Here is a 24030-nt window from a genome sequence, read left to right as displayed (position 1 = left end):
AAGACTCTCAGGAATTAAAAGATACCATGGAAATCCCTTCCAGTCTATAAATGGTCATTCAGGATTCACTTTTAAGTATCTAGTGAGAAGGGAGCAGTTACTTTGCAAGGTGGCCCACCTGTTTGGATGTTTTTCCATGTGTGGACCAGAATTTTCATATTCTTTGTTTTGCCTGTGGGGACCAACAAAGTAATCCCTATTCTAGCTCAGAGCTCTCCAAACATTTGGAGACATGTCTTTCTCTTTTTACATTCGGTATCTTCAGTTTCCTCAACTGATTCCCTTGGGATATACATAGTTTGAGCCCTTCAGCATCCTAGAGGCCCTCCGTTTTATCAATGTCCATTCTAGGGCATCATGCCCAGATTTGAACTTGATGTCATCTTGAAGTAGTTTTGGGCAAATAATACAGAAAATAGAAAGTTAAAGGAGGCAAAATACAGAGTTGGGTACAGAAAAGGATTTCACTCTGCAGGGAAACAGGAAGGAAAGAGAAGAATAAGAGAGCTCAATACGTAGCAAAGAATTGGAAACATCACAAATTGTATAATGACCAAACTGCAGAATATAAATGTGATAAAGAGTACTACTGCACTGTAAGAAATGAAGGGAAAGGGTTTCATTAGACACCCAGGAAGACTTCTACCAATAGATGTAGAGTGAGGTAAGCAGAAGCAGGAAAAATGCTTTGACAGTGACAATATTGTGGAGAGAAACAGCTTTGAAAGACTTGGGACCTGGTCAGTGGAATGACTCATCATGACTCCAGAGAATTCAGGTGGTGAGTTCAAGAATACAGATTGAGACTATTGAATATAGTCAATGTGAGAATTTGTTTTGCCTGACTAGATGTTTGTTGGGGCGGGGGGGAGGTAGTGAAAAGAAATTTGGAATTGTGCCCCAAAAGTCCCTTTGACACATTGGTATGAGTCATATATCCTAAGGTGGCTAAAGACTGAGGGAAAAGTCAGTTACCTGCAATTAATTAGGCATTTGTTAAGTACTATGTCCTTAGCGTTCAACTCCATGACCCCATTTGGGGTTTTCTTGGCAAGGATACTATGGTGGATTGCTGTTTCTCAAGCTCATTTTACAGATGAGGAAACTGAGGCAAACAGGATTAAGTGACTTCCTGGAATCACAGCTTGAAGGCTGCTTTTTGTACTTGCATCTTCCTGGGGCTCTTATCTACTGTTCCACCTAGCTTCCATTAGTGCTGGGGGTACAAAGATAAAAAAAAACATTTATAGCAGTATTTTCTGTTGGATCAAAGAACTGGAAACAAAAATTGGCATGATTACCATTTGGGATTGGTTGTACAAATTGTGCTGTACGAATGCAATGAAAAGCATGCAGATTAAGAAATGGCAATGAGGAAGAATTTACCAAAATTTGTATGAAATGATGTAGAGCCATGTGAGCAGAACCAGAAAAAAACAATTTATGTGATGACCATGATAATGTGAGGGAAAAGGAGAATCTTTGTATTATCTTGTTAGTGTCACTACATCTGTTGGTCTTCCTAGTAGAGGTGAAAAAGGAAAATGAAGTATAATTTGAAACACACAGTGCTTCAAAGGGAAAACAAAATCTACAGTGTCAGGACGGATGTTTTCTAAAAATTGTCAATAGAATTCATCCATTTGGCATGTAATTCAGGAATATTCCATTTTTAAAACTTTAGCTTAGCTTGCTTAGGACTTCATTACAATGACACGAATCATGTGGCATTACATTTTTAAAATGTTTCATCATAAATTTAATATTGAACATAAACTAAATTTACCTTGTATTTTCATTTAGATTAATTTTGATCCACAAAATGTCAGAATTTTTCCAATCACCGTTTCCAAATTCCTTCTTGGTGCTTTTCCTCTTATATGGTTGCAATAAGTAAATGCTTCTGGTTCTTTTTACCTTTTGTATTCTTTTTAAAAAAGTTATCTCTTTTTACATCTCCTCTGTTTCCAAATTTAAGTCTTCTCCCATATCTGGAGAATCACCCCTTGTAATAACCAAGAAAAAGGGGAAAATGCAGTTTGGCGAAACTCATTAACACATCAACTGAGTCTGATATATACTCATTGTTCTACTCATATCTGTCCTCAAAATATATCTGCTGAAGAGGGGAAGTTCATTTTCTCATCTGTTTTTTAAACCTAAATATTGTCATTAGACATCATGGTGATTATGCAGATGTACATGGATGCATACAAGGCATTAAATTTCAGGATTTTTTGTTTGTAACATTGTAGACATTTTCCTGCTCCTGTACCAGTTTCGTAAGGTTCTCCATGCTTCTGAAGTCTTCATATTTATTGTCCATATTTACTATTTCCATTAGCTTTACGTATTATAGTTTGTATTGCCCATCTTGTTGGGCATCTGTTTTGTTTCCAAAAAATGCATAAAAACACTTACATGAATTTTTGATGTAATGAGATCTTCCTTTTTTGTCTTTGACCTTGGAATATGTAGCAGGATCTCTAGGTCAAAGGATGCCAATGTTTTACATAATTCTAGGTCCTTTGAATTATTTCTTAAAGATCTCTTCCGATTCCTCATTTCTGGGTCTTAATTACTAAATTACAGTAATTCCATTACACAAATGTACCACAGTTTATACATAGCCATTATTCTCTTGGATATTTGAGTTGCCTCCAGTTTGTTTGCTATTACAATGCAATGAAAAATCTTAAAACAGATGGGTTTTTTGTTGTTTTGGTTGCACTTCTGTTACATATTTTCCACAGTGGAATTAATAGCGTCAAAGGGTATGCTTGTTTTTACTGTTTAGTAAGGAGAGGGGATTTTTAAAAATTTTTTTTTTATTTTTAGTTTACAACACTCGGTTCTACACAATTTTGAGTTCCAGATTTTCTTCCTCCTCTCCCCTCCCTCCCTGCCCAAGACAGCATGGAATCCCATATTCCATGTATAATTTTGCATCGAATTAATTTACACACATCTCTCCTGTAAGATTGGCTAAAATAACAAAGCAGGACGATGATAAGTGCTGGAGAGGATGTGGGAAAATTGGAACATTGTTACATTGCTGGTGGAGTTGTGAGATGATCCAGCCATTTTGGAGAGTAATTTGGAACTACGCCCAAAGAGCCACAGGAATGTTCATACCCTTTGACCCAGCAATACCACTTCTAGGATTGTATCCCAAAGAAATCACACAAGAGCGAAAGGGACCCATATGTACAAAGATATTTATAGCGGCTCTTTTTGTGGTAGCCAAGAATTAGAAATCAAAGGGATGCCCTTCAATTGGGGAATGGCTGAACAAGCTGTGGTATGTGAAGGTAATGGAATACTATTGTGTCAAAAGAAATGGGGATGATACGGACTTCGTAACAACCTGGAAAAACCTACACGACATAATGCTGAGTGAGCGGAGCAGAGCCGGGAGAACATTGTACACAACCACAGATATATGGATTCTGTGAGGACCAACCCTGACAGACTTCGCTCTTCTCAGCAATGCAAGGTGCAAGGACAACTCCAAGGGACTCATGATGGAGAATGCTATCTACACCCAGAGAAAGAACTGTGAAGTTTGAATGCAGATTGAGGCACACTACATGCTCGCCTTTTTTTCTTCTCTTTTGTTTTTGGGTTTTTTTTTTTTGGTTCTGTTTCTTCTTTCTCATGATTCATTCCATTGGTCATAATTCTTCTCCACAACTTGACTAGTGTATAAATTCAGTGCGAAGTTATACATGGTAGTTATATGAGATTCCATGCCGTCTTGGGGAGGGAGGGGGAGGGGAGGGGAGAAAATCTGGAACTCAAAATTATGTAGCATGTGTGGTAAACTAAAAATAAAAAAATATTTAAATTTTTTTTTTTATTTTTAGTTTACAACACTCGGTTGTAAACTTCTCTCCCCTCCCTCCCTGCCCAAGACGGCATGGAATTCCATATTCCATGTATAATTTTGCGTCGAATTAATTTACACACTAGTCAAGTTGTGGAGAAGAATTATGACCAATGGAATGAATCATGAGAAAGAAGAAACAGAACCAAAAAAAAAAACCCCAAAAACAAAAACAAAAGAGAGGGGAAAAAAAGGTGAGCATAAAGTGTCCCTCAATCTATACTTCATAGTTCTTTCTCTGGATGTAGATAGTATAGGAGAGGGGAATCTTAAAACTGTATTGTGGAGATTGGGAAAAAAAAAATGACAAAGGACAGATATGACTAAGCAATTTGAATTAGGTAGGTTGTGATAGGACTGATCACCATTTCTGTGATGCAGCTTGTTCCCTCCTACACACAACTTGGTGAGCCTTTAGGCTTCCTTGGTACAACTTCCTGGTCATCTAAGGGCACAAGAAGTCACAACCACATGGAATCTGGGCCTCCCAGACTTGGTAGTTGTCATTTCCAGATGAAGATAAGGGATGTGGTGTCCATTGGATCCATTTCATATTCTTGCTGTGTTATGGCAGTGTAAACCTCTTTGTTTAATGTTCAGTGCCTCTTTTCCTCCCAAAATCAAACCTGGACCAAAAAGGATATTGTCGTCAGAACTGAGAGCTGCATCTCTGACATTGGTGTTGTAGGGAATGAAGCATTGAACTTGGAGTCAGGAAGACTTAAAGATAGAATCCTGCCCCAGACTCCAGTTGTGGACAAATTAACCTTTCTCAGCTTCATTTTCCTCATCTATAAGGTGAAGCACTACATACTATTAGGGTTGTTACGAGGATAAAAATCTTTCTTTAAAGTGCTTTGCAAACCTTAAAAACTGTATAAATGTTTATTATTTTAAAAGTTATAGGATGGATTCATAAGATGGGTTCATGTATTATAAGAGGAGGAAAAACAAATACAGGTAGTAAGTTCTTGGGACTGTCTAAAACAATGTTTAACTAAGTTACAAGTGCCTTGGTCATTTTAGCACAAACCGTAAGAGAAAGCATACAATCTGAAGGGAATGTAGATAGAGGAAGGCAGTTGCTAGAACTAATTTAAGTATGAAAAAGCAAAGAATGATGCAACTACTCTTAACACTTCTAAACTGGGAAATCCTGCCATTCCATTCATAATCCAGTGGTTCTAAACTCAAGGATGCAATGAAAGTGTAATAGAGAACAGGAAATCTGCTTTAGAAGATACTCTAGAGTTCTCCAGCTTTCATATTTCAGATTCCACCTCCACCCCCAAAACAAGAATTGGTGCCAGAAGATGAAGACAGGAAGACATCTTCCACTTTGCTACAGGTATCTATAGTGTGACTGATTAGTGTGACATTATTTCAGCTCGAACTGCCTTCTTTCCACCCTTTGGAAAGTACTTAGATAATCCCAAGAATACAAATTGCAAAGTAAGAAATGGTGCAAATATGGATGGATTTTCATACAAAAGCCAAAACTAAAAGGGCATATCCCACCAATCTGAAGATTCCAAAAAGAATCACATTCCTTTCCTGTGCTTCTTTTAACTGGATTTGCCACTAAGCAACTGTTTGCCTCGCTGCTTCATCAGATCTGGATAGATGGATCTAAGCCACGATGGGGGATTCTCCGGACAATTTCTGTTTTTAAGATTCCCCTCTATCAGTGCTGGAGTTCAAGATTAATGTCATTACTGCTCTCAAGTGGTTTGAGAGTTCTTTTTGTCTACCATTTGGGTCCCTTCTCTGTAGTGCCACCCTGGCGGTCTACTCTCCTGTTCCTCCCTTTGAAATGGAAGCAACAGGGAAGGAATTCAGTTTATCAGTGTCAAACTGATTTGATTATTTCTTCTTCCTCAGCCCTCCCTGGTTCATTGAAGCCCGGGTTGATGCACTGTTTCGAGTCATCAATAGCTTCCATATCTTTAAGTCTCCCGAGTCATAGTGGTTACTGGCTTCAACTTGTGCTGACGTAGTAGTACCCAGAGCTACGACCAGAAGCAAGCAGTCTCTCTTGAAAAAATCTGTTAGCTATTATTAATAGTTGCAAAATTTCTCATAGAGGGTAAATTTAGACCTTTATGGAGGAATCAGCTTCTTGGGATTCCAAGGAAGACAGACCTGGATCCACAAATGTCACCAGAAGTAAAGGATGAAGGAGGAGGAGACAAGTGGTGGTAGGTGAGTCCCTGCTAAACAATACCCAGGAAGTTAAATACTTAACTGATGTGGTTAATAGGGAGGCATGCTGTCTGTCTGCCTTGGGCATGTATTCAGGATGTGATGAAGAGTATCCTAGGAAACATTAAACCTGACAGCTCCTAGCTCCCTTTAGTAATTCATGTGAGAAGAAGTGATAGCACAGATGGAGTCTTGGAAACAATGCTAGGGATTATGAAGATCTAGTTAAGAAACTGGAGTTTGGGGCCCATGTGGCATTTAAAATTTAAGGTTCAAAAGGCATAGGTGGGTTTGGGAAGTGAACAGCTGGTTAAGAATATGATATCTAAGAATGGGATTTTGATTCCTGGACCATAGCTGAAAATTTAGGTCTGAGAAGTCCTTGACCAGGGATGAAGCCTGATAAGAGTTAGAAAAGTTACCTTCCTTGAGTTCTTCACTTCTGGTGGCATTTGTGGAGCCATGTCAGCCTTCCTTGGAATCCAAGAAGCTGATTCCTTTATAAAGGGTCTAGCTTTACCCTGTATAAGAAATTTCACAACTATTAATAGTAGTTAACTGATTGTTCAAGAGAGACTGCTGGTCTCTGTGAACCTTATCAAGAGTACTTTAAAATAGAAATAGAGGAAAGAGAAAACTGGTCACAGAATACATTATGTAACTCAGGGCTCAAGCCTGATGTACATAAAACATTTTTTGGTGGAGAGGATGATTACCACATGCCCATGCCTGTGTGAGTGGAGCATCTGGTTTCCGGCTTGAGCTTTAAGAGAGGATCCATGAGGTCCCAAGTTCTCTTCAGGGAGAGGTCTCTGGAGGGAGAAAAAGACTAAGAAGAAGCCAACATGTAAAGGACCCAGCCCTTTGGCTTATTACCCTAGAGACTTTGGGGAATTCCTCCTTAGATTAGACTTGTAACTTTTCGTGAACTGAGATACCTCACTCCCAGTAAAAAAGCTTATTCATGTGTATTGTCTGGTATACCCTCACCTGCATCACCACTTTGGCTTCTATTTACTATAAACTTGGATAAAGAGGTTTATATGCTATTTCCTATGTGTGATATTTTCTATATGTGGTGTCAGATACAGATTCAAGTATGCCTTCACTGGTAAGGGATAATAATCAGGAAAATGGCTTGAATCTAAACATCATTTCACCCCAAACTAGCAATATTTTTTTGATGGGTGCAAATAGACAAATTCTAGCCCAGCACTCCCTCTCCTCTCTGCAGAGAATAATGTGCTTCAGGATAAACTCATCTTATTTTACCCATGGGATTTCTCTCTTCATAGCTGCCATGCAGTTGTGAGGTTATACCACTGCCTCCTAGGAAACTGACATTTTTAAAAAAAGCCTTAACCTAAGAATATTTACTTCAAAAGGCATAATCACAAATACACAAATTCTGCCAACACTTGGGAGGTATAATCCCCCTCTCCTTTTGCGACACCTTAGATTCTAGGGAGAGGAAGGGGGATTGATTAGGTTCAGAGCTTATCTTGGTTCCCATAGAACACAGTCCCAATTCCAAGTCCAAAACACCTCTCAGGCCTGTTTCCCAGGCACTCTGGCTTCCTGGGCCTTCTATGCCAGGTGGGCTGGCTGGCAGCACCAACCAGCCTGCACTTCTGGCTCCAAGGTCATCATGGCTTAAATTCCTGGGTCTGGTGGGGATTACCCCTGGTATCTGAAACCAAGGAGGACAAACAACACGGAACAGAAATAAACACCATCATAGAGCCAATATAATTTTGATAAAAGTGGGATATCTTGTAACACCTTCTTTATTGTCACTTCCCAAAAAACACCTTTCACCTTGTACCTTCTCATAAACCAGTTAAGAAAAAACACATGTAAATAGAATAATTGTGACTGAGTACATGGAAGTTTTATTTTTTAGTTTGTCGTTTGTTAACCAAGAGGAAGGATATGTGCTTTAACATTAATAATTTGGAGCCAAAGATAATCATTGTGTTTACCTGAGATTTATTGCCTTTTCATATTGATCACCCTAAAGCTTGGGGGCTGATCACATCACACTTTCTATTCAATAAATTCCAGTGGCTCTGTAACCTCCAAGATCAAATATAAATCCTCTGGCTGATAAGCCTCTGGCCTCTTCCTACCTTCTTATGCCATACTTCCCTACATGTACTATGTGATCTGGTGACACTGGCCTTCTTGCTGAGCCTCCAATATGACAGTCTTGAGTCTGAGTTTCCATTGGCTGTCCCCCATACCTGCCATGCTCTCCCTCCTCGTCTCTGCCTCCTACCTTCCATGGCTTCCTAAAGTCTCAGCTAAAAGTCCACCTCTCAGAGGGTTATTTTACATAATGGATATTTTTTTAAAAAGGTAAAAAATTCAGCATCGATACACACAAAAGTCTGAAAATAATGTTCATTGTTCCATACTTGTGGACTTTTCATCTCTGCAAAGGAGTGAGGTGGAAGGGGTCTCCTAATACATCTCTGGAGCCGTGCTTGTTCTTTGTAATTTTGCAACATTCCGTTTTGATTGTTTTATTCTTCCCCTTTAGATTACTGTAGTCATTGCTTATAATTTTCTTGCCTCTGATTGGTTGCTGTTCAGTAGTTTCAGTGCTGTTCGACTCTTTGTGACGCCATTTGGGGTTTTCTTGGCAAAGACACTGGAGTGCTTTTTTGCCACTTCCTTCTCTAGCTCATTTTACAGATGAGGAAACTGAGGCAAACAGGGTTAAGTGACTTGCCCAGGGTCACACAGCTAGTGTTTGAGGTTGGATTTGAACTCAGGTCTTCCTGACATCCAGGCCTGCCACTCTATCCACTGTGCCACCTAGCCGCTCTTGTCACTTTATTTCACGCTGAATCAGTTTTTGTACATCTTGCCATACTTCTCTGTAGTCATCATATTTATCATTTCTTACAGCACAGTAATATTCCATTACATTCACATAAAATAATTTGTTGAGCCATTCTCCAGTTGTTGGCTATCTAGTTTCTAATGCTTTGCTATCAAGAAAAATGCTACTATAGATATTTTGGTATATATGGGCACTTTCTTCTTATCAGTGGCCTCCTTGGGGTATAAGTCTAACAGCAGAATCTCTGGGTCAAAAGGTTTAGTCACCTAATTTGATAATTCCAAATCGCTTTCCAAAATGCTTGTACCAATTCACAGCTCCACCAACAATGCACTAGTCGACCCCTCCAATACTGATTATTCCCAACTTTTGTCATCTTTGCCAAGTTTCTGGGTGAGGTAAAACCTCAGGATTGTTTTGATGTGCACTCTCATTATTTCATCTCTATTTTTAATATTCCATTCACCGCCCACTTTCTTTCTGCCTTCCCCTTCACAGAAAATAATACCTGGCTTTGGTAATAAACAGTGAGGAAACAGCTTTAAAGACCAAGAAAACTCTGGATTGTCCTTTTAGACAGAAAAGGAGAGTGGGGGAGGTGGAAAGCAGCATTTCACCATTTGCCTGAATCCTCAGGCAGAGGAAAGATCACTACCCAATTGGATATACTTTGATGTTCTGGCCTCAAGTGTTCTGTCTGCCCAGATAGGTGAAGACATTGATTGCCAGTGTGGAGCCTGCTTGAGTGCAGTAACAGCCATGGCCAACTGCCCCTCTGTACTTGTCTTTCCTGTGTCCATCTTTTCACTTTTACTCCATAATTTGGAAGTACAGACAAAACTCCTAATTCTGCTTCCAGGCACTCAGTTCCAAGTCCTGTGCTCAGCTTCTCTCCTCTCAACCAATCCAGTGTCTCAGTGCATGCCTCCTCACTTTAGCAAGCTAAGAGGTCCTGTTCTGGCCCAGAGAGAGTCAACTCTCAGCATTCAACTTCTCTGCATCATCAGAGAGCTGTCACATGGGCAAAACTAGCATTTCAGAAGGCCCAAACCATAGCTAAACAAATAGAAACCTACAGTACAGAGGGCAACACCTTAAAGTCATTGTTCCACTGGAATGGAAGTATGGGGTTAAGCAGAAAAACTGGATTTGGAGTCAGAGAACACCTTGTATCCTGGCTCTGAAGCTTACTAGTTGTGCAACCTTAGGTGAGCTATCTAAATATCTGAGCCCCAGTTCCATCTGCAAAATGGGATATTGCTCCATATAGACCTAAGTTGTAAAGATAAAATGAGGTAACATTTTGCGAAGTGCTTTGTGGTTGAAAAAACACTGTCCGACAATTAGTATTGGGAAAACTATGTGATCCCACCCTTATATAGCATTCAAAAAGGATTACAACTCACTAGATGGCTTTGCCTCAAGACTTGATAGAGACCATGATAAGATCATGGCTATGTATACCTATATCCATGAGGCAACTGACTGGGTTACAGGTGTTGGATTAGAATTATGGTTTCATATCAATTACTGTGGGCCTCTTTATAATTTGTAAAGCTTCCTCCTTCTGCTTTTTCCTAAAATACTAGTTTTGACTATGCCTTAGATTGGACTGATTGGGAGAACTGCATAATGTCAAGCAATAACGTATACTATAAATTGCTGTTTAATTTTCAAATGTCTTGGTATCGGGACATACTAGATGGTTCTGGGTACAAGGTAGCATTACCCTTCTTAGTAGTACTCCTCAGCTACCTTTGGGACCTGGCGTATTGGTCTTTCAGAGGAAACTTGAACTTCAAACTCTGCTGGATTCTGAGTAAACATGTTTACGGTCCTATCAACCTAAGAGATGCTTTAGGGTGAGGGTCATTTGTTCCTAAGAGTGAAAAGTGAAAAAAGTGAAAGAAAATGAAAAAAAAAAAAGTGAAAGCTGAAAGGTCTTACGGAGCTAAAAGAAAGATGAAAAAAGGTATTTCTCTTGTTTGTGGGTGTGGCCTGCCTAGCACTCTGATGACTCCTATGCCTCATGAGAAACAAATAAACAAAAACAGATCAAAAAAAAGATAAAGGAAAAAAACCTAAAAATGTGAACTTTAAAGGCTTTCACACTTAACAATGGTGGGCACTCCCCCTAGTGGAGTAGATGGCAATTCATCCTTCCTTTTTCTTCTTGAGTAACCTTGTAACATGACCTCTTAAGTCCTCCAAGAGGATTTGTCTATATTTTGACATTTGGTATCAATGGAGCAGGCAAATTCTTTGCTCTCACTTCACATCTAGGTCTCTTTTTAGATCATCTGATGACATTTTATGTGGATTCTAATGCATACTTTCTTTTTGGCGATGTTATGGCCTACTCACACACATTTTTGCCTTTTCAGTGACTCAGAACTTTTATTTTTCAAAGATATTCCAAGACTCATAGTCATACAACACAAATATGTTCACTAGGAACCAAATGAGGCTTGCTGTCAAGGCTAAAAAGAGAGCCCTCAGACTCTTGATCTCCACTTGTACTCTTTTAAACTAGGAAGTTGAGGGAAAAAAAAAGAGTTCCTTTAAGTTAGGACATAATCTAGGTATGAATGAACAAAATCAGGAAGCCAGTAGCAAAACTGTTGAGCTGGGGCCCTCTTTCCCTTGTTTAGAACTGTGGAATCTCTCTTAACTGTTTTAGAGCAGAGGTGTCAAATACAAAGCCCTTTAGCTGCATGTGGCCCACAACATTCCAGAGTGCAGCCCAAACCAGATGAAAATGTAATGGAAAATATTAAACAAAATAAATAAAAAATAAAATAAAACAAAGATGTTAATACTTGGTTTTCTTAGACAATATGTAGCCTGTGGGGATCTCATGTATGGTTTAGTGGCCCCCATTTCTATTTAACACCTCATCTGGGCTCCTGCTCCTGGGGCCACTCCCTCCACACTCCTTGGCTTTGTTTTCTGCATCCATAGGCCTGAGAGGCTCCAGTGTTGATTTTGTTAATGAGTGTTGGTTTTTACAGTATGCCACAAAAAAAATGAATAGTGAGAGGGAAAAGGGAGTGTAAAAGGATCTGTGAAATACAAGGGAATCATAAAACATTCCCTTACCTCTCAGTGCTCTAGGTAACTTTTTAAGATTTATGATGTAGAAAAGGTGCTGATGTGCATTGGTTGAAGGAGTTTCCTGACTGGAAGTTCCCTACACCAATAAATCACAGACCCTACCCCCTATGATTCTATCAACAAAATCTGTGTCACCACAGCTTATGGTACAGCACATATAACATTCTGGAACTAGTCGAGGAAAATGTGGGTTCTACTCCTGTTTCTGATACTCACTGGTTGTGTAACCAGGGACAAGTCACTTCAGCTTTCTAAGACTCAGTTTTCTCACATGTAGGGACAACACATATAAGACATTTTGCAAACTTTAATGTCTTAAAAAAGGTCAGCTATCATTATCCTCTGATAGCATTGGAAATGTCACAGAAACCTACATGTGCTTTTCTAAGTCTAAAGGATGTGTTTATCAGATCAATAAAGTCAATTTCTGCGAAATGTTCACGTTAAAAGTGTTCCTATGTAGGTAGTAAAATTTATTCTATCAAAGCATTTCAAAGAAACAAAATGAAACTGAAAATGGTTAATTAACAGTGATGGAAAATCAGAGCTCGCTCATTATTTACAAGTTTCACTTTGGAAAGTACATATTAACTAGCATTACAAATAATCAAAAGGAGTGGAACCCGTTCTTCATGACACTGTTTCACTCTTCAGGTACAGGATTACTGAAAACATACTATCCACTAAGTACCTGCTTCTTTAGAAGCAGATCAGCTAATATTTTAAAAAATATACAAAAAAAGGTAACTTCTACTTAAGTCAGAAATTCAGCAAAAATTACTCTCAGAACACATTTAGGCAATTTTCCTCCTTAAAAAATAAAAACAAAAAAAGGTAACACATGAATGTCTCCATTTAAGTTGCATACTCTTAAGCTGGTAGAAACGAAGTCATGAAATCAGGGTTTCCAGAGCTTTAAGAGCCCATCTTCACTGTAGGTAGCAATCAGATTCTGATGGGGATGGTGAGCGATGCCAATCACATCCTTTTCATGAACCTAGAACAAAACGAAATCCAAATGTCAGGATAGGGCTAGTCAACTGTTCTGAAGAACAAGAATTCCTTATGGTTGCCTCACCTACTCTTCTCTGGAAGGGGGATCAATGCAGTCATTGTTTTTTCATGCTATTGGGGGACATTATTCTTATTCTACCCCACAGGGAGAGACTGATGCCCAAAACAGATTATTTCACAAAACACAATGAATTAATGTTCCTCACATAGCATCCTGAAGTTAGGATAGTATCAGAAGACATGAAAAGGGAAAAGACCCTTTAACATGTATTTAAACTTCTTTTGTCTCAAAGACCCCTTCCTAGAACAGTACCAGAACTCAACCTTGTAACTCTCATCAAATGCAAACAGAAAACCTTAAAGTCCTTGTTTTTTATTTTATTTTTAATTTAAACCCTAGACCTGTGATTTCATTGGCATAAGGTCTCCTTGTCCAGTCTAGCCCAGGACTACACAAGTCTTAGAGAGTTGCCTGGGACACCCCATCACCCTGCCTCCGAAGTTCTTGTTACTGCACTAAAAAGGGATATTTCAATTTCAAAGGGCTATTGAGCTAAATCATTTAAGTATGCTCTTTTTTCTTTCATGAAATGCCAGTGAAGATGTCAGGTGTTCCTGCCTTTCCTTCATCCTGTGGGAATCTGAGGAATAGAGACAATTATTATATAGTCTCTGAAACAGAGTGATATGAGGACTTTCCCCCAGACTCCAGAACTTGAGGGCAGTTCAAAGATGACAAGAGTTTATATTCAAGGCTGTGGGTTTGGACCACAGGCAGGGTAAAGTGGGGCAAGGGGAAGATTTGTAGCTACTAGAGGAGGCTTAGTTTTTAGTCTAAGAGTGAGACAGGATAATAAAGAGGAAAGAACACTGGGTTTTGAGTCAAAAGGGCCCTGGTACAAATTCCACCTTTGTGTCTAGCAGTGCTGTCTTGGGAAAATCACTTAAACTCTCTGGGCCTCAGTTTCCTCATCTGTAAAATGAGGAGGTTGGACTAGATGGCCCCTAGAGTCCCTTCCAGCTTTATATTCCATGATCTTATGATTCATCATGGAAGTTAACGCAGGATGGAAAGAGCCCCCTCGTAGCTGTTTTCCGCCTGAATAGGCCGGCTTCAACACAGCAAAGGGCTAAACCTGTACTCCAGAAGGAATGGGGATGGGGAAGATTAGGATAGGAACTGTTTGCAATATGGCATAATGGAAGGGGCCTGGGATTAATTTTTTTTTTTAAAAGAAAAATAAAGTGCTAGACTTGGAGTCAAAAGATTTGGGTTTTTGTCCCAGCTTTGCTGCTTAAGTAGCTGTAGGATCTTGGGCAAGTATCTTGTTGAGACTCGGGTTCTTCATCTTTTAAATGGAAATAATATTTGTACCACCTACCTCACAGGACTTGTTGTAAAAGGCCAATGAGATAGTGTGTATGAAATACTTTGCAGTTATTAAGTGTTACAAGTGACTTATTACCAACGTGGGTTAGGAAGAATGTCTACTCTACAGTCACTCTGCACTCCTTGGTGGAGTTTTCTCATCAGTCCATGGCTACATTGGTCTTAGGGCTGATGCTGCCCTAATAAAGAAAGGGGATGATTTGTAATTCACACCAGACTAGTGTTTGGAATTGATAACACCACTCTCTCATGTCTTGGATGCTTTCCCAAACATAAATCTTATTTAATCTTGGTGCTCCATGATGTGGGTGGGACAGATACTCCCCTTACAGCTCTAGTCTTCTGGATCCTAGGCTGCTGCTCTTTCCTTTAAGCCATATATACCAAGTACACAATGTGTTACTAGGAAATGTTTACAAAGTAAGTCTTTTTGAAGACAGTTCAAAGTTCTTAAATATAAAAATTCTGGTAAACTATGATACAAAAATTAACTACAATATAAAATGCTGGCAAACTACAATTGCAGACACACTTTCTTCCACAATATTTGTGCAAAACAAAAGAATTAGTTTTTCCTCCCAGTTTTGTCACTGTTTTTATACTAACATCAGACCATGCTTAAGCTGATGACTGAACATAGGTATAAACACAGCGAACCTACATTTATAAGCTTATGGAGCTAGAGGACACCTCTAACACCTCTGCTAAAAATTTATTGAGATTAATTTAACTAGTATTTAAGAACAGTTCCAGAAAAGATAAGCTAATTTAAATTATATAAAGAAGCAGAGACCTTTAGAGTGGGAAGGAATCTCAGAGGCCATCTAGTCTAACCCTCTCATTTTACAAAGCAGAATTAGGCCTAGAAAGGTAAAATGAGGGGTCCAAGACAGAGCTGAGACAAGAACCCAGGAGCTCATTCCATTCTCTATCCTCTATCTCTATACATTTAAGTTGCTTTGTGCTGGCTTCTGAAAAATCAGCACTCATTATTAGACACTAAAATCTATTTGATACCGTGATATGATACATTAGTTTGATGACTCCTCTTATAAAACTAATTGTAGAATGTTCTTTATATACTACTCATCAGAGTGTGAAGGCAATATGGTCATGACACATCTCCCAAGAACTGCTAGGCTTAATTTGACTCATCTGGTAATGTTTTCCTCTTTCATTACTACATGTTTATTTGTTCGTCCTGATTTTGTGCGTTTGGTCAGAAAGGGGGAACTATTTCAACACATTTTTTTTTAAACCTTTTTGGTATCATAGACCCTTTTGATAATCTGGAAAAGCCTACCGATATCTTCTTATGATAATATTTTTAAATGTGTGAAATACATAGGAACACAAAGGAAAGGACACTGAAATAACTATCAAAATGTATAAAAAACCAAATTCACGGACCCCAAATGAAGAATCTCTGTGATAGAGGGATACTGCTTTTCCAAGTGTATAAGAAAATGTGTCCTCTTCTTTTATAACCCCAAATATCTACACTCAGAAACTAACTTACATTTTGGTTTGAAACTCTGGAAGTTTATCTTTCAAAAAAAGTCTTACTGATTTTGTTTACATCGCTATTATCTCACGATATCTCCACTTCCTCAAAGAACTCTCCATGCAAAATTAACTGAACAATGACCATGTTTAGAACCTCTCTTGAAGAACATACTGAATCTATTACTTTTTGTTTTCATGTTTCATGATGACTTTTGGCCCAAACCATTACGGGGTTGACCTAACTTTTCTAGACAATCTATAAGGGTCCTTCCATCTATGACCCTAGAAGTTTTTGCCTTGCAGTTGTTTCCTGTCATATTTTTAAAAGTGACATGGCCTTACAGCATCAGCAGTTAAGCTAGAGTTTACTAATTCTCTATTAGGCTGTATATTTATAAGAAGTATATTTAAAGAGGTAATGTTAAGGTTACTCTAAGCCATCTGGTTCTATTATCCAGCTGCTCCACACTGACATAACTCTTTGGCTCATTATTGTAATGAAAGCAGTCTACTTAAGGAAAAATCTAAGAATTTCAGAGCTACAGATGGACAAGAGCATTGATGTTAACTCCTTGAGGAGGCCAAAGAATCTGTAATACTCACAGTCAATGTTCGTTCCAGTTTGCCAGTTACTGTGCTGAAACAGTACAGCACAAAGTCTTCACCCACACAGTAGATCCATTCACCACGTGGTGAGAGAGCACAGCAGACAAAGTCACCACCTTCTCTCTTACCGGAGCTGAAACTCCTGACAATCTACAATCAGTGAAAAAGCCTGTATTAAGTGCCTGCTATAGGTTCATGCCAAGTACTGTGCAGTCAAAATGAACATACCTGGCAGCCCTGGAACAAACAAAACTGTCTCTGGATTAACAAGTCTATGACATGAACATGTTATTTTGCATTTAGGTAGTACTTCTATTTGTAATGAGATGAAAAATCCTTCATCGTCTCTCTAAACTGGTAGGCAGAATCAGCCCAACCCACTTTAAAGAATATAATTCAAAGGCACAGACATAGAGAGCTTAGAATAAACTAAACTCAATGGTAGATCCAAGTTGAAAATTCAACTTGTGAGTAAATCCTATGATTTAGTCTACTATGCCCTGTTACTTCCGTGAATCACCATATTATATTTACTATAGCCTTTGAAATCAATTAACCACTGGACCAAAGTCTAACTTTACTTAAAAATTTTAATTTATTTAAGAATTTTTTTAATAAGGGAAATGTTCATTTAAACATTTAATTTTTTAATACTGGGGAAAGATAGCCTGAAATAGTGTCTACAAAGCTGGCCTCTGAAAACAGGAAGTCAGGATACTCATCAAGCCACTTAATCTCTTGTTCCCCAGGCAACTCTCTAAGACTGTAAGTTTTCGAGAAGATGCTAATCCCAATGATAAAGGAGAATCAATCACCACAGAGACAATCAAATGAAAGAAATGTGTTATTACTACCTTGCTAGCTTATGTTACTTTAGGTCAAGAGCTTTCCTCACTGGGAAATTTCTCTCCAAATGTTCACATAGTAACTTCTGTATCTACACCAAAATTGAACAGAGCACTACATGACAAAAACTGCCATGCTGACCCTAAAGAATGGAGACAGCAAATCAGATTAGGGGAGCTACTTTATGATGAGTGTTTAATAAGTTACAGATTCTAGTATTTAGATTAAATTAATAATTTACTAGGTGCAAGGAAATTTGGTAGATTATATAACAATAAAGGAAGGCACACAGCCAAATAGAATAGAGAAACATAAAGGTCATGGGGGAACTTTTAAAGAGATGCTTCATAAAGCTAAGGAATTTAAATTATTTATGTAAAGCAAACCTAGTATACACATAAAGGGAAAATGTTACAAAAGAAAGGATAAAACAATAGCAATTTTTTAGCCTAAGCTTGGATGAAATGATGATCCTGAAACTCACTGCTGTGTATGTGCCTGAAGGAGCCAGTATACTTTCTGATCACTCACCTGGCCCTGCATGTTCATGATGACCACCGTATTTGATCTGTTACACACAACAAAGTGCTCAGGATTTTTAGGAAGAAGGACAACACTGTTGACTGTGATGTCTGTCCCTGCAGTGCTGCCAAGAGATTTGAAAGTATTTGAACACTCTGTGGTCTTCATATTCCAAATCTATCAAAACAAGAAACACAGGAAGGTAATTTAAAACATATTTATTTCTTCTATTGTAGGACTAAAAAGTTGTTTTTTTTAAAAGGACAACTAGGGCAACACAAACCAAAAAATGAAAAGCTTTTTATGCTAATTTGATATATTCTATACCTTACATATTGGCAACTGCTCAGTAAGTATTTGTTCATTATTATCATTACTATTTCTGCCTCTTGCTTCCTGTATAGTGGTTACAATTGACAACGAGAGAGGGCTATGAGGAGACAATATTTTCCTCAGTTCTCAGGCACTGAAGCAGAAATTTTGACAGCTCAGCTAAAATCACTTTGGTATGAATTCTACCAAAAGAACATAAAGGATAGACCTCTCCACCCGAATTCCTCTCGCCTCCTTCAATGCTGTGTTATGAATCAAACAAGAGTTGTATCCATAACAGAATATACAGAGTTCATACAAGGGCCCACAGAGTTGGGAGATGAGAAATTATATATATATTCCAAGTCCTTTATTTTACAGATTGGGAAATTGAAATGCTGAACGGTGAAGTTATTTGCCAAAGGTCACAGAAATTAATCTGAGGGGTAGAGCTGGGAGTTGAATGTAGGTCCTTTGATTCCAAATCAAGTACTCTTACCACTTGGCCACGGCCAAAGGCTACTTAAACTAGGCCCTGACAGTCAGGCATCTGTAGGTACACTGGCCAGAAGAGGCCCATCTCTATACATTTCTTCTTGAAAGTCCTAGATCAAAGGCTCTGGGAAGCAAGGGGACCTTGCTGTGTCACTGAGGACCAAGCCTGAGCTGTGATCTCAGTTCACCAGAGTGACCAGCAGAGCTGAGAACTCTGGTCAGGACCAGCGCCTTAAAAGTGAGCTCCTGGGACGTTCAGCCACACATCAGGAGCTTCATTTACTTAACAGGTTAGTTCTGTGGCTGTCCTGGGATGTTACCACCACAGTAACATTTTACTCCTCCCTCTCCACTCCCCTCCCCCATTCCTAAATTTCAATTATCCTGAACCACAGCCCCAGGTCAGGAATTAGGCTCTTAACAGTAGGAAGGGACCACAGAGGCCATCTATATCATCACAAAACTGAAAAAGAATCTCCTTTATATAACACAATCAAATAAATGATCATACATACCCCGCTTAAATACCTCTGGGGTGGGGATGGGAATTAAATCGGTCAAAGGGCAGCTGATTCCATAGGACGAACATCTAACTGTTCCTAAGTTTTTCCTTACACAACAAATCTAGTTTTTCTTTCAGTTTCTGATGCTTGTTCAAACACTTGAAGACAACTATCATGTTTCCCCTAAATCTTCTCTTCTTCAGGCCAAATATCCTGAGTTCTTTCAACCAGTCTTCCTGAGGGAAGAGCTTAGGTGTCTTTACCATTCTGGTTGCCCTCTGGATTTTTTCTAACTCATCAGTGTCCTTCCTAAACTTTGGCACTTAAAGCTAAACAAAGTGTTTCAGCTGTAGTCTGAAGGCAGAATTAAATGGCACAATAATGCCCCTAAATGGACAAGCTTTCTCTCTCACTGCAAGTGAATGACATTTTTCCTGTTGCCTTCTCTGAGACGCTCATCTCCCTCCTGCTTTTCCCCAAGCTCAAACCGCTTCTAACTCTACCTTTTCAAATTCCTGCTCAAAACAGGTTTCCCTATAATTGCTCCTTTTCTAGCACTAAGTGAAATGAAAGGTGGCTATCACCCAAGGGTACCACATCCTTGGCAACCCTTTCCAATGGAAGCCGCTGCTACAGTTACTTTACTGAGCTCTCAGGATGAGGTAGAATGACCATGTCTCCCTATTACTACTTTCAGATCAGGATTGTTGACTTTAATATCCATGGCAACTCCAGGGATTCCTACCTGTCACCCACAGACATGGTCGTGTTCTATATTATACTATTACCTGAGAAAGCTATACTTGAGATCTCAAAGGTCAAAAGTGTCTTTCCAACCACAATTTCCTTTCCTTTTGACCTTTTAAAAACTTCCTTAATCCTCCTGAATCTGCTCCATTGCCACTGTAACCCTTGGTCTTTGAAGTTTTCCTTATTCTTGAGGTCCCTCACATCTGCTTTGGTTTCTCTTGCTCATTTACCCATCTAGAGCCCCAAATCAGTCATTTCAACGTGCTCCATACTACCTTCTAATTTCTTGCCCACTGACCAGCTTCTGCTCTGCTAATCTGCAGCATTGGTGGCCACAACCATCTGCATTTAGAATGCTTAGAGCTAGGGAAGAAAATCACTGATTTTGTCTCTTATAGATTTACACTTCATTACTTGAACTGGGACTTTGTGGTTGTGCAGAAAGCCCTTTCCCCATCATTTATCAATTTAAAAAAATCATTATTTCCTATAGCCTATTCCAAACACCTCTCCTTTCTCAAGTCCTCATCTTCTTTTACTTTGCAAAGATAAAAGAATGAATATGTATGAGTATGTATGTTTCATGCTGACATTTGGTAGGCTGAAGATAAGGTGGTTTTGGCTGACAGGTTACACCTTGGGAAATCATTTAGTACATTTTGGGACAATGAAATGATGCATAAAACAATGTTGAGTATTGTGCAGAAACAGATGCCAGTACCAACATCTCTCATAAGTAACAGCATTAGCCACCTAATTCAACTTACTCAACAGTGTTCCTGTTCCTATCAGAGCATAATCAAATACACGTACCTAAGAATCTTGATGTCTGATTTTACTTGCAAAAGGACACTGATTAGCCATCAGAAACACTTTGTGCAATGATATAAGAACCGAAGTATTTTACATATTACAACTTATATCTGGATCTGTATATGAAAGAATGAATATAACAAACAGCTACTGATCATGTTGTATTTAAATGCTTATGCCCTAAAAGAAGTGAAACAAACTTCATTATTGGTTTTAAACTATTTCTTCCTTAGTCCTTTTTCCACATATTGCTTTATGTAGTACACTTATTTCTTGTTTCCCAATCTGACTGCATGTTCTTGAAAGGCATGGCCTATGTACCATGTATTTCTTAAATATTCTCCATAGTTGTTAGCATCCTGCCCCACATATAACATGTATTTGCTTAAATAAAGATCTAACTCCACCTGAATCCTGAGGCTTCCCCACAACACCCCTAACAAGTGAACCTGTGCTCAAATATCTCCAGTAATGGGGAACCCAGTTACCTAACATGATATGAACTGGCATGACTATTCTAATTATGGATGGCTCTAATTTTTAGGAAGTTCTTTTTGAGCTGAAATTTTTCTTCTTATAGCTTCTAACCACAGCTCCTAATTCCCCCCTCTAAGGCTAAATGGAGTAAGCTTAATCCCTCTTCTACATCATAACCCTTCAAATATTCAAATTCAAAGACAATGATCATCTGTCCTATAAGTCTTCTTTAGTCCAGGCTACACACAATAAGTTTCAATTAAGTCTTATGAGACAGTTGTAAGTACTCCTGAACTACCTTTTCAATTCAACAAATGTTTCTTAATCTACTACACGCCAGGCACTGAGCAATATGAAGGGGAAACAAAAGCAAAAAAATCAGACAGCCCCTGCCATCAAGGAGCATTATTTACTTTTTCATTCATAATAATGTTTAAAAGGATGATTGCAGTTTCTAGCCCCAACTTACCACTAGAGGAAGAAGGGAGTTAACTGTTCATAGAATATCATGGTTGTCAAAATTTAAATACAACCATGTTACAATAGGACATACTTTAGTTTCTTTTTAAACATACTTTGTATTTCTTTTGTGTACTTAATTTGCTAGTACATGCCACTTCACTCCAATAGAAAGTAAGCTCCCTGAGAGCAAGAGTCCTTTCATTCTTGTTTTGTATCCTCAAGGCTTGGCACGGTGCCTGGTACATCACAGGAGCTTAATAAATACTTGCTGGAATTTATGCAATAACAAAATTGTAAAAATGAACAACTCTGAAAGACTTAACAACTCTTAACCAATCGTAAAACACGCTACCCACCTTCTGAGAGAAATGACAGACTTGGGATACAGACTGAGACAAACTTTTTGGATACTGCCAACATAAAGATGTGCTTTCCTTGACTAAGCGTATTTGTCAAAATGGTTTTGTTTTTCTTTCCTTTTCAATGGAGGGGTGGGATGGAGAGAAAACATTTCTATTATTTAGAAAAAGGAAGGAAAAATAATGAAAAAGTGTACGCTGAACTGAAATGAGTTCAGATGTGACGGATAGCTCTCACCACTGACAAGGCTTCAAAGAGTGAAGTTGAAACAGATATCCCCAAATACCCTATTTCAATAGCAAGCTACTTAACCTTCACAGTGCCATCGGATGATGCACTGATTATATAATGTCCATCTTGAGTAAAAGTAGCTTCATTAACAAAGGAAGAGTGACCGCGAAATTCCTTCAAGGTTTTCCCAGATTTTAAGCCGTGAATTCTGTCATGGAATAAATTTTTAATAAAATCAATGCAACAACAATAATGTCTGACATTTCTGTCATGCTTTGATTTTTATTAAGTGCTCACTTGATCCCCAACGTCAGGAGGGAAGGTATTACTGGCATTATACCCATTTTACAGATGAGGAAACCAAGGCTCAATGAGGCTCAATGACTTGCACATTAGCGTACAGAAGTTAAGGGTCATAGGCAGATCTGAATTTTGATCCAGCCTTCTTTGTACCACACTACCAGATATTTGTACTACACTTCTTTAACATGGAATTATAATGCATGCAATGTCAAGAAGGAAAAATCACTTAAAAATAGGAAACACAGCTTTCTTAAACATAGCTTTCTCTTAAAGGAGACACTCTAAATCCAGAGTTGAATAGTGTTGAAATCACTTACAAAGAATTAATACTTTTGAAATCACCTTGCTTTAAGTTATAATACTGGGGATGATTTAGTGCCCTACAGCTACTTTGAAAGATACTTAAATACTTGGGAATTCTGCACTTAATTAACCCAAAGTCAATTTTTTGTATCCTACCCTGTCATTTGATGATTACCTACAAACCTGTTTGTTAGAATTGTGTGATCTGAACCATTTCTGGGCTATATTTTCCTGGTAAAGACCCAACCTGATTGGAATATTCTAAGTATGATCTTGGAGACGTATGGGTCACAATTGCCCCAGTCTCATCTTTGTACTATTTTAACAACTCATTTTTATATGTCAATTTAAAGTTTGCAAAATCCTTTTAAAAAATCTTTTTTAGTATTTAATTTTTTCCCAATTACATGTAAAAACAATGACATTCCTTTCCCCACCAAAATTTGAGTTCCAAACACCCGCTGAGAAGGAAAGCAACTTGACATAGCTTATACATGTACAGTCACACAAAACACCAAAATACTACTTTAAACGACCTTGAGAGGTAGGTGCTAAGACTACCCCTACTTTACAAAAAAGAAAACTCTAAGAACTTAAGTGATCTGTTATGATGCTATAGCTATTTAAGTATCTGAGGAAATTTTCATGCATTCTAGTGAAGTGCTTTATCCTCTGCAACATGTTTCTTATCATACTAAAGATGGTATTTTTGCATCCAAACGTACCTGATTGTCTGATCAAAGGAGGCACTAAGGATCTGACTGCTGTCCTTAGAGAAGCTGAGGCAGGTGACACCTTTACTGTGTGCTCTTTCAAATCTCCGTAAACATTGTCCACTCTGTATCTTCCACACCTAGAGAAATTAAAAACAGCTTAAATTTGTGACAGCATTCCTTTTATCATACACAACCAACAAAGAAACAATTTCTGTTTGTGTATCTATTATTAAAAATGCGAAAAAACTAAATTCTGTGAAAATAGCATAGAAATGATCTGTTTAGCTGAACTAAGTAAAACACAGCAATAGTTGAATCCTTTTAATTCAACACTGTTAAATAGAATTTAGAGCCCAAGTTAATTTCTTAGG

General features: G+C 38.4%; 1 protein-coding gene across 1 annotated transcript in view; it reads right to left on the bottom strand.

The window, feature by feature from the left end:
* Window positions 1–12487: 12487 nt before the first annotated feature.
* The window catches only part of SMU1 (SMU1 DNA replication regulator and spliceosomal factor), a 36632-nt gene continuing 25089 nt past the window's right edge, over window positions 12488–24030 (bottom strand). Inside the window, exons 8-12 of the mRNA XM_036738204.1 lie at window positions 23669–23796; window positions 22419–22545; window positions 17944–18111; window positions 16564–16716; window positions 12488–13047 (exon numbers count right to left, since the gene is read on the bottom strand). Of these exons, the coding sequence (XP_036594099.1) occupies window positions 12949–13047; window positions 16564–16716; window positions 17944–18111; window positions 22419–22545; window positions 23669–23796 (675 nt within the window). The 3' untranslated portion in view covers window positions 12488–12948. The remainder of the gene's footprint in view (window positions 13048–16563; window positions 16717–17943; window positions 18112–22418; window positions 22546–23668; window positions 23797–24030) is intronic.

Source organism: Trichosurus vulpecula, chromosome 1 (genome assembly GCF_011100635.1).
Source record: "Trichosurus vulpecula isolate mTriVul1 chromosome 1, mTriVul1.pri, whole genome shotgun sequence".
In the NCBI taxonomy this organism is placed as follows: domain Eukaryota; kingdom Metazoa; phylum Chordata; class Mammalia; order Diprotodontia; family Phalangeridae; genus Trichosurus; species Trichosurus vulpecula.
This window is presented reverse-complemented; position numbering and strand designations above follow the sequence as displayed.